At 42.6% G+C, this 11,862-nt stretch overlaps 1 protein-coding gene across 8 annotated transcripts; it reads left to right on the top strand.

Moving 5' to 3' along the window:
• The first annotated feature begins 262 nt into the window (after window positions 1-262).
• Window positions 263-11,862, top strand: pax6b (paired box 6b). Of its 8 annotated transcripts, none has more exons than XM_069667966.1 (12): window positions 278-302; window positions 1,081-1,104; window positions 3,483-3,613; window positions 3,930-3,965; window positions 4,051-4,266; window positions 4,549-4,714; window positions 7,774-7,932; window positions 8,140-8,222; window positions 8,327-8,477; window positions 9,059-9,171; window positions 9,433-9,574; window positions 10,224-11,862. In XM_069667966.1, the coding sequence occupies exons 1-12, from the start codon at window positions 290-292 to the stop codon at window positions 10,307-10,309; spliced, it is 1,320 nt and encodes a 439-aa protein (XP_069524067.1). In that variant the 5' UTR covers window positions 278-289; the 3' UTR covers window positions 10,310-11,862. The 8 variants fall into 8 exon arrangements, with proteins under 8 accessions (XP_069524647.1, XP_069524067.1, XP_069524227.1 ...); XM_069668126.1 differs by having other exon boundaries at window positions 4,051-4,281; XM_069668043.1 differs by lacking the exon at window positions 1,081-1,104.

Below are 11,862 nucleotides of genomic sequence, written 5' to 3'. Positions count from 1 at the left end.
ACAGTCAACTCTGTTTCCAGGCAAGTTTAATTAAAATACATACATACACTGAGGATGTTAAAATATCATTATGCATCAGTAATGTTTAAGCACTAAAAAAAAAAGATCCGCAACTATTCAAATCGAACGATGAGATGAGATTATTTATTTCAAAATAAAGTGTAAATAATTTGACAGTTAAAGATGTGCATACAGCAGGTTTTATGATGTGATGCTGACCTGTTTTGTTTTTTCCCTGTGACGCTTAGAATACCACAACCAAGCCACGTGGGAGTCTGGAGTAGCCTCAATGATGCAGAACAGTAAGTTGTTTTTATTTTATTTTGAAACTTTTAATTACAACCGCAAGTTTTTAATGTGGTTGCATGGAAGCGACACCCACTGACATTAAGCACTGGTTGTTAATATAACGCAATAACTTTTTTTTTTTTTTAGAAGGCTTTAAAGGAAATATATGCAGGAACAAATTTGCATGACTTTGAGGTTGCAGGGGAGAAAAGAAATCAGTTATTTGATGGCTGTTTCATTGCAGTTAATTTTTTTTTTTTTGCAATGATATGTAGGCAAGTTATTATTGAACAAGTTAATCACGTCGTCCTGCTCCAGAGAGAGGAGAGAGAGGGGGAGAGAATAGAGGGGGTTGGGTTGAGAGGGAGATTTTTTGTTTCTGCTTGAGTTGGTATTAAATAATTGCACAGCCGTCTGCATTAGCGTTAGAGCTGGCTGCCAGGCTGCATACAAGATTAGCTGCGCAGAGAAGAGCCCTGCATGAAACATGAGGAATAGCAATAATGTCTTATGTAGATGAGTCCATATTCTTCACGGACAGACAGCAGGAAGTAGAGAGAAAACGCTCATATCATAACCGCAGGCCGCACTAGCTTTCACTGCGGAAGAATAAATATTAACAACCATACTGTCGTGGGTGCCAATCAAAAAAAAACATGCTACATGAAGCTGCTTATTAAAGTGGCCCATGAGTTGATTATGTGTCTTAAAATGCCTGGTGTGTGTATGTGTGTGTGTGATGAAACAAAAAAGGTTAAACATGAAACATTTTCTCTCTTGCTGCTGGACAAGAGGTGTATGACATCTGTGATGAAGGTGTGTGGAATAATTTTATTATATTATTCTCCATATACCTCGATGACGTGTCTGTGCTGTAATCTGTGCGCATTAATAGTGCAAATGTGTCTGAATCCAATGCTGACAGTTGGATTGTTTGATGTGCAGAGGGTTGATTCGGAAGAAAAATAAATACTTGTACAAACTGGTGGCGGGAGAGTTTTATTTTGAAGGCCGCAGCGCTTGCCACTTGTCCATTATAGGGATGATGGGGCCTTATCAAAGCTGTGTACAACACCCTGCGCTCCTGCTTTGCTGCGGATTGATGATAATGGGATGCTCCCCTGGCTTTGGCGTGTGATGTCTGCTGCGAATTGCCGAGCAGATATCATTGGGCCCGGCCCTTTGGGTTGTCTAAAGGTCGCGGCGGCCTCGGTGGCTTTTGTGCTAATAACTCCTGGGTGTATATGGTGGGGAGCGTCCAAATTGACACCATATGTTTTCCTATTAGTCCACTCGCAATAGAATACAAGGCGCATAATCAGCGCCAGCGGGCGAGATCGACTCCGGGCACTTGAGGGAATTGTTGCCATGATTAAGACTTAACCTTTTAGGAGAGTTTGATTTTTATGTGATGTCCTTATCTGACGGTTTTATCGATCCGGAGGATTTATATGTTAGTTATAAATCAGAGGTGGATACATGGAGCAGCTCCGCAGAACCCGCAGAGAAAGCAGGGCTGCTTAATGCGCAGAGGCCAATTTCAGCGTAAGAAGTCTATTAATTCCACTTAATCCTGGAATTACCAAAGAGCAGGAGGGATGATAATGGATTTACTATCAATCAGAGGAAGATTATTATCTGGAAGATTATTACACATAGCGGCCAAAAGGGATGTGTTACACAGTTAAACAGGTTAATTTTCACACAGGCCCTTTTTTAAAATGTATAGAAAATAAAGTGTGCAGTTTAAATCACAGCCCTATGACATGCTTCAGAGTTAAGACGCCCACCGATTGCACACAACAGGACTGCAGTGGCTGTGAGCATTTGTTGTCAAATACAAACAAGGGGGGAAAAAAACTGCATGTCACTTTTAATATGTTAAGAATCCAGGCGCGCCCTCGTTTGTGTGACCGCGCGTAGCCCCTGGCCACCTTAAAACGAAGTCTCCCTCGGAGGGTAAACGAGTAGCGTCCAATTTTGTCTGAGTGATATCCAAATGCAGACAGAAAGGGTCGTTTTATCATGCTACTATTTGTCGTGACGATGCGATTTTCAAAAGCAGAGCGGTGTCATAAAGTGACATGCCTGCCACAAGTGCTCCAACTGATCTTTTCAATTAGCCTCCCATGCATGATCCGAGGCGACTTCCGCCTATTTCCAGAAATTAAGCTCAAACTTGACGTGCAGCTAGCTTTATTTTAAAGACAAATGTCAGGCAGGCTCATCATATTTTCCCCCTCTTCTATATTTGGAGCTTATTTATTGCTAAGGAGCCTCTGCTCCCGGAGTCAATGTACCGGGCGGCAGCGCAGGGGAAGGCAGCGGAGAAACAGAGAGCAGCTCAGGCACTCCGGGGAGTCAGCTCTCCCATTTGGCTTCAGGTTTGCGGGCTTATTCTTTGCTTTACAGGGATGCCATTGAACTATTTACGAATAATTTTAAAAAGATATCTTTTTACACAATAAACAATCATAAAAAATAGCTATTTTAGAGCGTGTATCCGGTGTGGTGCCTGCTTTATTGGTGCGTAATTATGGAGTGTTTTTCACGATAGGATATGTCGATTTAACGCCACTTTTCAAGAAGCGATGCTTGTGAATGAAAGCTAATTTTACACATTATTTCAGATGTTGTGTTTTCTGTGGTTGTCGATGCTGCTGGTTATTATTTTGAGGGTAGTTTATGGGTGAGATGCTGGTCTTGGTGATGCGCAGCTGTACATGAAGGGATGGATAACGGTGCGGATGTTTTAATAGCGAAGTTTGTCGGTTTGATAAAAGGTTGGTTGTGTTTCCTCGAGACAAAAGACTTTCTGATTTGTGGCTTTTTGGTTAGAAAAATATATAAAAATATGTTTTTGTTTAGTTTATGCCATTTAATCCATGTTGTGCATGTGCTACTGGATAACTGCGCACTGTTTGTCTTCGGTAATGAGCGATGCAACAGCTTCTTAAAACTGTCTTTCAGTGCATTTCGATTTAAAACACTTTTTTTACAACCTTAAAATTTTGATGTGAAGTGAACTAAACCTTCTGCCCTCCTGTTTCCATGTTCCATCTTGAGCTCGGTTTTCCTTAACGCTTCTTCCATCCTCCTTACACCATCCAGTAAAAATCATTTGCTTTATCAGCCATGTTTTAACAGGAGTGATAAAGCGGTGTGATGACTGCGATGCTTTTGTCTCCATGTAGGTCACAGTGGCGTAAACCAGCTTGGTGGTGTGTTTGTTAATGGTAGACCGCTGCCGGATTCCACCAGGCAGAAAATAGTTGAACTTGCTCACAGTGGCGCTCGACCCTGCGACATCTCCAGGATACTGCAGGTGACTATTTCACTCCTTTTTAAGAACAGAATACAGGTTAATGCTGACTTTGTTTTCAATGGAAACAAACTGATTTTAAAGCTAGAATATGGAAGACAAAACGGTATGATTTTCACATTAAATCAATGTTTTTATATAGAATAAATGTTGCATTTTATGATCATTTTTAAGTCAGTAAAATGATGATGTACTTCATTCCGTTTACTGGAAATGTAATAAGGCTAAAAGTAAAGTCCTGTGCCTGCTCTTAGAAAGAATAAATCTATTGTAAGAAATGCCAAATATACCATTCAAGGCATATTTTTTGTGTTTGTAGACCCATGATGAAGTCCAAGTGCTGGACAGTGAAAAGGTGATAATTATTTGACGCCATCTTAGAAATTCCGTTAATAGTCGTAAATAATGTATGTGAATTGTGTCTTTTGTTTCCTATCCAGGTATCCAACGGCTGCGTAAGCAAGATCCTGGGCAGATATTATGAAACTGGCTCCATAAGACCGAGAGCAATAGGCGGCAGCAAGCCCAGGGTCGCCACTCCGGAGGTGGTCGCGAAAATCGCGCAGTACAAGCGGGAGTGTCCGTCTATCTTCGCGTGGGAGATCCGTGACAGACTTCTGTCGGAGGGGATCTGCACCAACGACAACATACCCAGCGTAAGTGCATTGACTGTAACTTATGTGCATGATTTAATTTGCCACATGAAATGACTTTTTTCTCATGCAGTGGAGGAAGAGGAGATGAGCACCCAACCATTCACTCTTATTAAACACACTGCGTTTGAAAGCGTGCATGGCGCGCGCATCGCTGCGTATATGATCAGCAGCAATGCGCTGTCCATTTATGCGCTTTTCAGGAACACCTCCATGCGCACATTAATTCTCATTATAAGGTGTATGCAGCGCTCCATCTAACATCATATGTAATTTGTCATTCAGGTGTCATCGATAAACAGAGTCCTCCGCAACCTGGCTAGTGAAAAGCAACAGATGGGCGCAGATGGCATGTATGACAAGCTGAGAATGCTCAACGGTCAGACAGGAACTTGGGGGACCCGGCCCGGCTGGTACCCCGGAACATCAGTGCCAGGGCAGCCCAACCAAGGTGAGCCTCATTATCACACAGTGGCGATAAAGACACCTTGACGCACGCGCGGTTGTATCAAAAAACGGATCAAACCCGGGCCCTCTGGGTCTGATTATTGGTCAGTCAAAAAATATTCGCCTTGCATAGTCTCACTGTGAACTCCTCAGAGGTCACCACAAACTGCCATGTTTGAATCTGAATAGTTTTACAGCTCACTCTTCCAGTGGTTCCGGTCCACGGCTCTGTTTGCAGGAAGGTATTGTATTGGCATGCTTTGATGCCCTGAACAAGACCCCCAATTAAGACTAGTCGATTAGAGGAAGCCACAGGCCGTGCATGCAGTCTGAATGCCTCCACTGTCCCAGACATGGATGTGCGTGACAGCGGCTTGTCCTTTCAGCAGAGGTGTCCATCCAACAGCCGGAGTTTTCCTCCCCTCCTGATGGGGAGGCAGCGCCGCGGAGCTCTCTCTCTCTCTCTCTGTGTGTGTGTGTGTGTGTGTGTGTGTGCGGGGATATTTAGTACAAAGGAATGTTTTCCTTCACACGCAATGATTGGTTATGGGAACGCTCCGCACTACGTGTAATTGCTCATTAGAGAGGGCTTTGTCTCTCATTATGGCAACATGCAGGAGTGTGGAGATGGTCAGGCTGCTGTGGAAATATTCCACCTCACAGGGTTTCCTGTCGGCCTGCTGCAGGCCAAACACAGCAGATTTTATTACAAGAATCACGGCAGCTTTGATTCTTAAATATATAAAAATCAAATGTATCAGGATGAGGCGCTGTGTGGGATTTATGAGCGGCAGAAAGGCGGAAACGCGCGTGCTGAATTCAGTCATATAGAAAATATGAATTTGCATTTGTTTGATTTGGACACGTGGGGCTGTTATCAACAAGCAGTTAAGCGGAAACGATCGTATTAACATTTAAAGTTATTATTATTATTATTACTACTATTATCGTATTATTGTTTGCATACAATTAAACGTAAAATCGTTGTTTTAATGTGGTTTATTTTTTTTTATTTTTAATAAAGCTCATATATAATAATGATTATAACTAGTATTTATAAATATAATTATGCTAATTAGGCCGATTGTAACACCAGACATCATAATTATAGTTGTTTATTTATTTGTAATTCAGTACGTCTTTAAGTAAATCAGGTCTCGGGGGAATAAAAATATGTTTTCCATCCGACAGCCGGGCGAGCAGAGAAAGGCTACACGGAGAGTGACAGGGCCCCAAAAGAAGACAACTCTATCCAAAGAGCAACGAATAAAAACTCCGCACCGATTTCCCCCTTTCATCCCTTTCTCATTCTCGCTCGCTGGCTATATGGCTCTAAATCCCGTCTATAGGATTTAGTCTCTCACTTTCTCTTTCACTTCTAAGCGGTTTCTCAAGAGTGTTTTGATCCGGTCTCAGCAGCTGAAAGGTGCCGCAATTGGTTCGGTATCTTTTTTTTTTTTTTTTCTGCTTTTCCGCCTCACTGGCTGAGACATCGTGATACTAAAGAATGAGTTTATTTCCCAGCGCTTTTATAAAGAAAACAAATCCCATCCTAGCGTCAGTGGGTCTGGCAGACGGATAATAGCTGCACATTCACTCCTTTTTATGGATTATCCGGAGTGAAGAAACAAATAGCGTGGATACAAACTATTGGCCTATAGAAGAATACTTTTGTCTGCTTTTGCAGCGAGGGAAATTGTCGAGAAACGTTGCGCATCAGGTTTTCTCCAGTGAACCAAAAACTTTTACATTTAGACACACTAAATATGGTTTCAGGCCTTCTGAGCGGCGCGTAAAAGGAGCAGACGTGCAATCATTTTTAAATGCGACAACTTTTACACAAGACAAATTCTGCCTGACAGAAGTTACACACATTTTTGGGGTGCATGTTATGCTTTCTGCACCTGATCCATCCTCCTATAACCTCCTGTCCTCCAGTAACTCCCTAAAATTAAGAACAATTCCGATAAAAGCAGAAAGTGAATGGGCATGCAGAAAGCTGAAATGCCGCTGCATGGCTCCAGAAAGACTTGAGTGAGATATTACATAAAGCAGCCTTCTATCAGCGCAGCCCTGCTTAATTTCGCATTAACTCCTCGGTGTGATAATGATGTCCAACAACAAGACAGACATTAGTCGATAAGCCTCGCCCTGCAAACTGAAGGGCCAGTGAATAGATTGGCCTGATTTGGGTTGTTCAGGGGGTTGCATGCTCTCTCCTCACTCATTTGTTTCCAATTGAAGACAGAAATCCTGACTGGCGTGGAGCTGGCCGGGGGACGTGATTAATGATGGTAGTGGATAAGGGTTAACACACTGGACTCAAAGCTCTGTTGACTGGGATCCTCGTGCGCACAATGCCAAAGCACTATAGCCTGTGCGCCTCCAGAGAGAGAGGATCCTTTTGTCATCTCCTCCAATGGCTCCCCCTCCCATATATTACACCCACCGAGGGCTCACTGCTCGTCCCGGGCTGTGTCCATAGTTTAATGGTTTCCCTTACTCCTGAAGGCATTGTATCAGTCTGAAAAGCGTCTTCTCCTATTCAAAAGTTGGTGGTCACCTCAATGGCGATACCAACGCCCATATGGGAACGACCATTGAGGCATTGCTCTGCCCTAAAAAAAAAGGGGGCTAGGAGAGCTTGGGGTTTTAATACATTTCATAGGCTGTGAAAAGAAAGCTCGCCACATCTTGTCACATTTCTCTTAACCTTTTGAGAACACACGCCATTGTTGGGGAGAGAGAAGTACGCGCGGTCTCTCCCTCGCCAGCACGTTTTTCCCACAATATTTTATAAACAGTTTAACCGCGCAGCCGTCCTCATGTTGTGTCTTTTCACGCAGGCTGTAATCTGGCGACATTAAGACGGAATCGCAATCATTCCTCTGATTTTGAATCCAATCAAGCATGATAAGGCCTTTAATTAATGATGTTGCACCGCGCTCCGTACAATTAGCTGCAGGCTCATACAACACGGGACCCGAGAATTAATTATTCAATTAGCTTAATTGAATGTATATTTCCATTATAACCTTTTTTTCCCTTTTTTTGTGTGTGCAGATGGTTGCCAACAACAAGACGGTGCTGGAGAAAACACAAACTCCATCAGCTCGAACGGAGAGGACTCGGAGGAGACACAGATGCGTCTGCAGCTCAAGAGGAAACTACAGAGAAACCGCACTTCCTTCACACAGGAGCAGATCGAAGCACTGGAAAAAGGTGCAGCAATAAGTCAATCATTTCTGCATGAAGATGCGCCATATTGTTTTTTTTCCCTTTTGCAAAATCTTATAATTCATAAGAAATAGTTTTGGCCGTTAACCTACATTTATTTAACAGCCTTGCAACAATTAAATCACATCATATAATTACATATGTAATAAAGTATTTACTGACCTTTTTGTGTCGCGTTTTCCTGCATTACAGAATTTGAAAGAACTCATTACCCAGATGTTTTCGCGCGAGAGAGACTAGCAGCGAAAATCGACCTGCCAGAAGCAAGAATACAAGTGAGTAATAAGAACCGTTTACAGTAAAAGAGTGCAAGTTTTTTTTTAAGGCTTACATTTAAAAAAAAAATGGTGGAAACTGACAGAAAGCTTGTGCATCGCAGGTATGGTTCTCAAACAGAAGAGCAAAGTGGAGGCGAGAGGAGAAGCTGCGGAACCAGCGCCGGCAGGCCAACAACTCCTCCAGTCACATTCCCATCAGCAGCAGCTTTAGCACCAGCGTGTACCAGGCCATCCCACAGCCCACCACGCCGGGTAGGTCCAATAACACAGGATGACACCACCTCTAAAAACAATGTGACAGTTTGAATTTAAAATATAATTACTGTAATGCGCAAACGCTGCACTGCTATAAATAACTTTCCTCTTAAATACACTGCAACACCACTCCTTTAATGCAAGAAATAAAACATATAAGTGTCCATAAGTCAAAGTCAGCAGGTGAAAATGACTAAATATTATTATGAGAAAGCCTGCGGATGGATATTAAAAAAAGAGCAAAGGGGCCTCGGTGTCTGTGCGCTCTAGTTCACATGAAGAAGCAGCGGTGGTTTCCCTTTGATGGATGATTGAGCAAAACTTCTCAGCTGACTGTGTGCGTAATTAGCGCATCAGGCAGGAGGGCACACCGGCGGAGCTGCTGCTCATGCTCACAAGTCAATCACCTGAGACACACAGTGTACAGTAGATCTGTCCGGGCCTATCTGCCTGTCAGATCAGGCGTCACCTCACGCACGCACGCACTACTTAACGCTAATGAGACAGCATCTTACACTGGATTATATGTGTGTGTGTTTTTCAGCAGTTTTAACCCCTCTTTTAATTTTCATTCACAGTGTCCTTCACCTCGGGGTCAATGCTGGGTAGACCTGACTCTGCACTCACAAACACCTACAGTGCACTGCCCCCCATGCCCAGCTTCACCATGGCAAACAATCTACCTATGCAAGTAAGTAAAACCATGATGCACAGTAGTGTTGAAAGATATTCTTTTGAATGTAGTAATTGATATGATTGTAAGAGTGGAATTAAAACACACCATGAGTAAGTTAAATTGTGTTTCCTGGCCAAACAAAAAACTTTAAACTGTATTTTTTTTAATTAAAGGATACTAAACTATAAATAAAACTACAAAACATGTGCCTGTAAGAGCTTCAAAACTACAACTATGGTTGGCTAAGCTAATGTTATATTCTCTCCCCATCTATAGCCCAGCCAGACCTCCTCTTATTCCTGCATGCTGCCTACCAGTCCGCCTGTGAACGGGCGGAGCTACGACACATACACGCCCCCTCATATGCAGGCACATATGAACAGCCAATCAATGACCACTTCTGGTACCACCTCAACAGGTAGGCAGAAAGCTCATTGTTTACCAACATGCTTGGGAATTACTCTCTGAAATATCTGCCACCTTTCCTGTAATTAGGGGGTACTAGGCCTTACACTTTGACTCATGCTCTGCTGCTGCTACTTTCCTCTTCATGCTTTAAATGTATCAATATCTCTGCATCCATCATTTTCCTCCTGCGGCTGCATGCATGAAGCTCATTTCATCGCCCGCTCTGCGCCATCATGTCAATCCCACGGCTCCGGCCCATAGTTTAGTTCCACCCCATTAGGATGCTGTTACTGGGAGCCATATATACCGGTTATAGTCATGAAGAGTTAATCATGCATAACCACATTTCCTCTGTGCTAAATTGCTAATTAATTTGATTCATTTGCTGTTGTACTCTCTCTGTTTAAATGCCATTGCCAAAGCCTCAATTTATCGAGCTTGCGAGCCTTTTACTGTGCAACCATGTGCAGGGCATTGTGACTCATTGCAGCTCCACTGCTCGTCTACCTATCTGCAAGTGTTTGAAGCACAATGCTCGGCGCTATAAGGCTAATGTGCATGGTGCATCCGCTCATCTAATTTAGCATGTTGACTCTGGGGCCTGTTTTGCTTTTTTTCTTTACTGACGTGTTTTTCTTTTTCTCTCTCTCCCTCCGCAGGACTCATCTCTCCTGGAGTGTCTGTCCCTGTCCAAGTCCCAGGCAGCGAGCCTGACATGTCTCAGTACTGGTCAAGACTACAGTAGAGAGAAGAGCTACTTCACCCTGTAACCACCCACTCCACCATCGCCCTCCGGCAGTGCTCCTCACACAAACACGGCACAGGAGAGTAGAGAAGGCGATAGAGGGTTGAGAGGAGGCAAAGGACAGGAGAGGAGAGAGAGAGAGAGAGAGACTCTGGGAGAGCCTTGGGACGTCTGGGCTTTGTTTTTCCAGTGGGACTGTGTGCTGTTCTGTAGCTCTAGGCACATTCAAAACGAGGACTTGGAAGAGAGAACAAGGATGGAAAGAGCGAAAAAAAATGGACCTCTGTAAAGTGCCCGGTGTTAAATTTTTATGGAACAAAAACTTATCTGTTTTTTTTTCTATTTCCAACTTCAGTCATTGTTTCCTTTTTTCTCTGGTGTGTTAGTAAATGGCCATTTGTATGTTAATATGAAAAACCAAGATCAAGTACTGATAGATGGACTGCTAGAAAACCATGCTGGTCTTGCGTTTGTTTGCGAGAGGAGAGATTCTGCCATGACTATCTTTTTAATCTGCTTATATCGAGACTTTCTACCAGCCTTTGCATGGTCTCTGGACGCTGTTGCATATCATTAAAGCTGGAGGGAAGACTCTTACTGTGTCAGAAAAAAAAAGCAACTATTTATTGGTCTTATTTCGTACGGATGGATATTTAGCAGAGGAAGCTCAAAAACTCGATCCACCCACTGAGGCTGCGGTCTCGACTCCTCTCTGACTTGTTAATCACGGATCAACAGCTCAAACTGTGTGCAAAGACGGCGCGACGTGCGACACAACTTGGACCTCTTGCTTCGGTGGTTGGATTGACTCTAGATTACCACGAAGAACATTAAATGTGGAAAAACAGGTGTAAAAGAAAACCTGTAGTCTGTAAATGGTAGACTGCGTCTTCGATATAATCCAGTTTGTTTATGTCAAAATGTAAAGTACTTGTCTTCCCTAGAAATCTTCCAGAAAGATTTCTCCAATAAAAGTTGATTTCATTTATATCCCCGAGAATATTCTATAAATGTTCCATGCATCATAAAATACATTTCTTTAGGGTCAGGTACAATTTGTCTCTTAGCTATAGTTGTATTATAGTGTCCTATGGTCAAAAAAAATTGTGCAACTAGAAATATTTAATTCCTATAATTATGATTAAACATTGCTTGACAGAGTTTTAAACTTAAGTGTTTGGCAGTTGTTTACAAGTACATATCAGATTTAATCATTGTTGATTGTAAAACAGACCAAAGCCTTTGTATTTCATCTAGTACACAGTGTTTTTTTAAAGATATTAGTCTTGTGTTGCAAAATTTTGTAAACACGTTCTGTTCGATTACATTGGCTTCGAGTTGGTGAGACTGCAGTCGAACCGCGCAGTCCTTATTTATAATTGAAGACCATGGGAGGGTTTTTCTAGCATCATCTGTCATGCTCTTTTGAGTTTTTGCATTTTTATTTCAGTGTGTACGTAGGACATGGACACACACTGGGTTTACGTCTGAGCAATGCTTCTGAGATAAAAACGTCTACACGCTGTCTCTTAAATATTTCAATTTAATTTTAT

The sequence above is a fragment of the Semicossyphus pulcher genome, unplaced genomic scaffold (assembly GCF_022749685.1).
Source record: "Semicossyphus pulcher isolate SPU_LCO1_2020_fin unplaced genomic scaffold, fSemPul1.0.p SCAF_1, whole genome shotgun sequence".
Classification (NCBI taxonomy): Eukaryota; Metazoa; Chordata; class Actinopteri; order Labriformes; family Labridae; genus Semicossyphus; species Semicossyphus pulcher.
The sequence above is the reverse complement of the archived record's forward strand: the minus strand, read 5'-3'. Positions and strand labels throughout refer to the sequence as shown.

Excerpts from the sequence above, each read along its gene's own strand:
- pax6b (XM_069668126.1), top strand. Across the intron at positions 4,282-4,548 it reads CCAGCGTAAGTGCATTGACT|GTGTCATCGATAAACAGAGT; the intron begins GTAACTTATGTG and ends TTTGTCATTCAG. Across the intron at positions 9,172-9,432 it reads CAAACAATCTACCTATGCAA|CCCAGCCAGACCTCCTCTTA; the intron begins GTAAGTAAAACC and ends CCCCATCTATAG.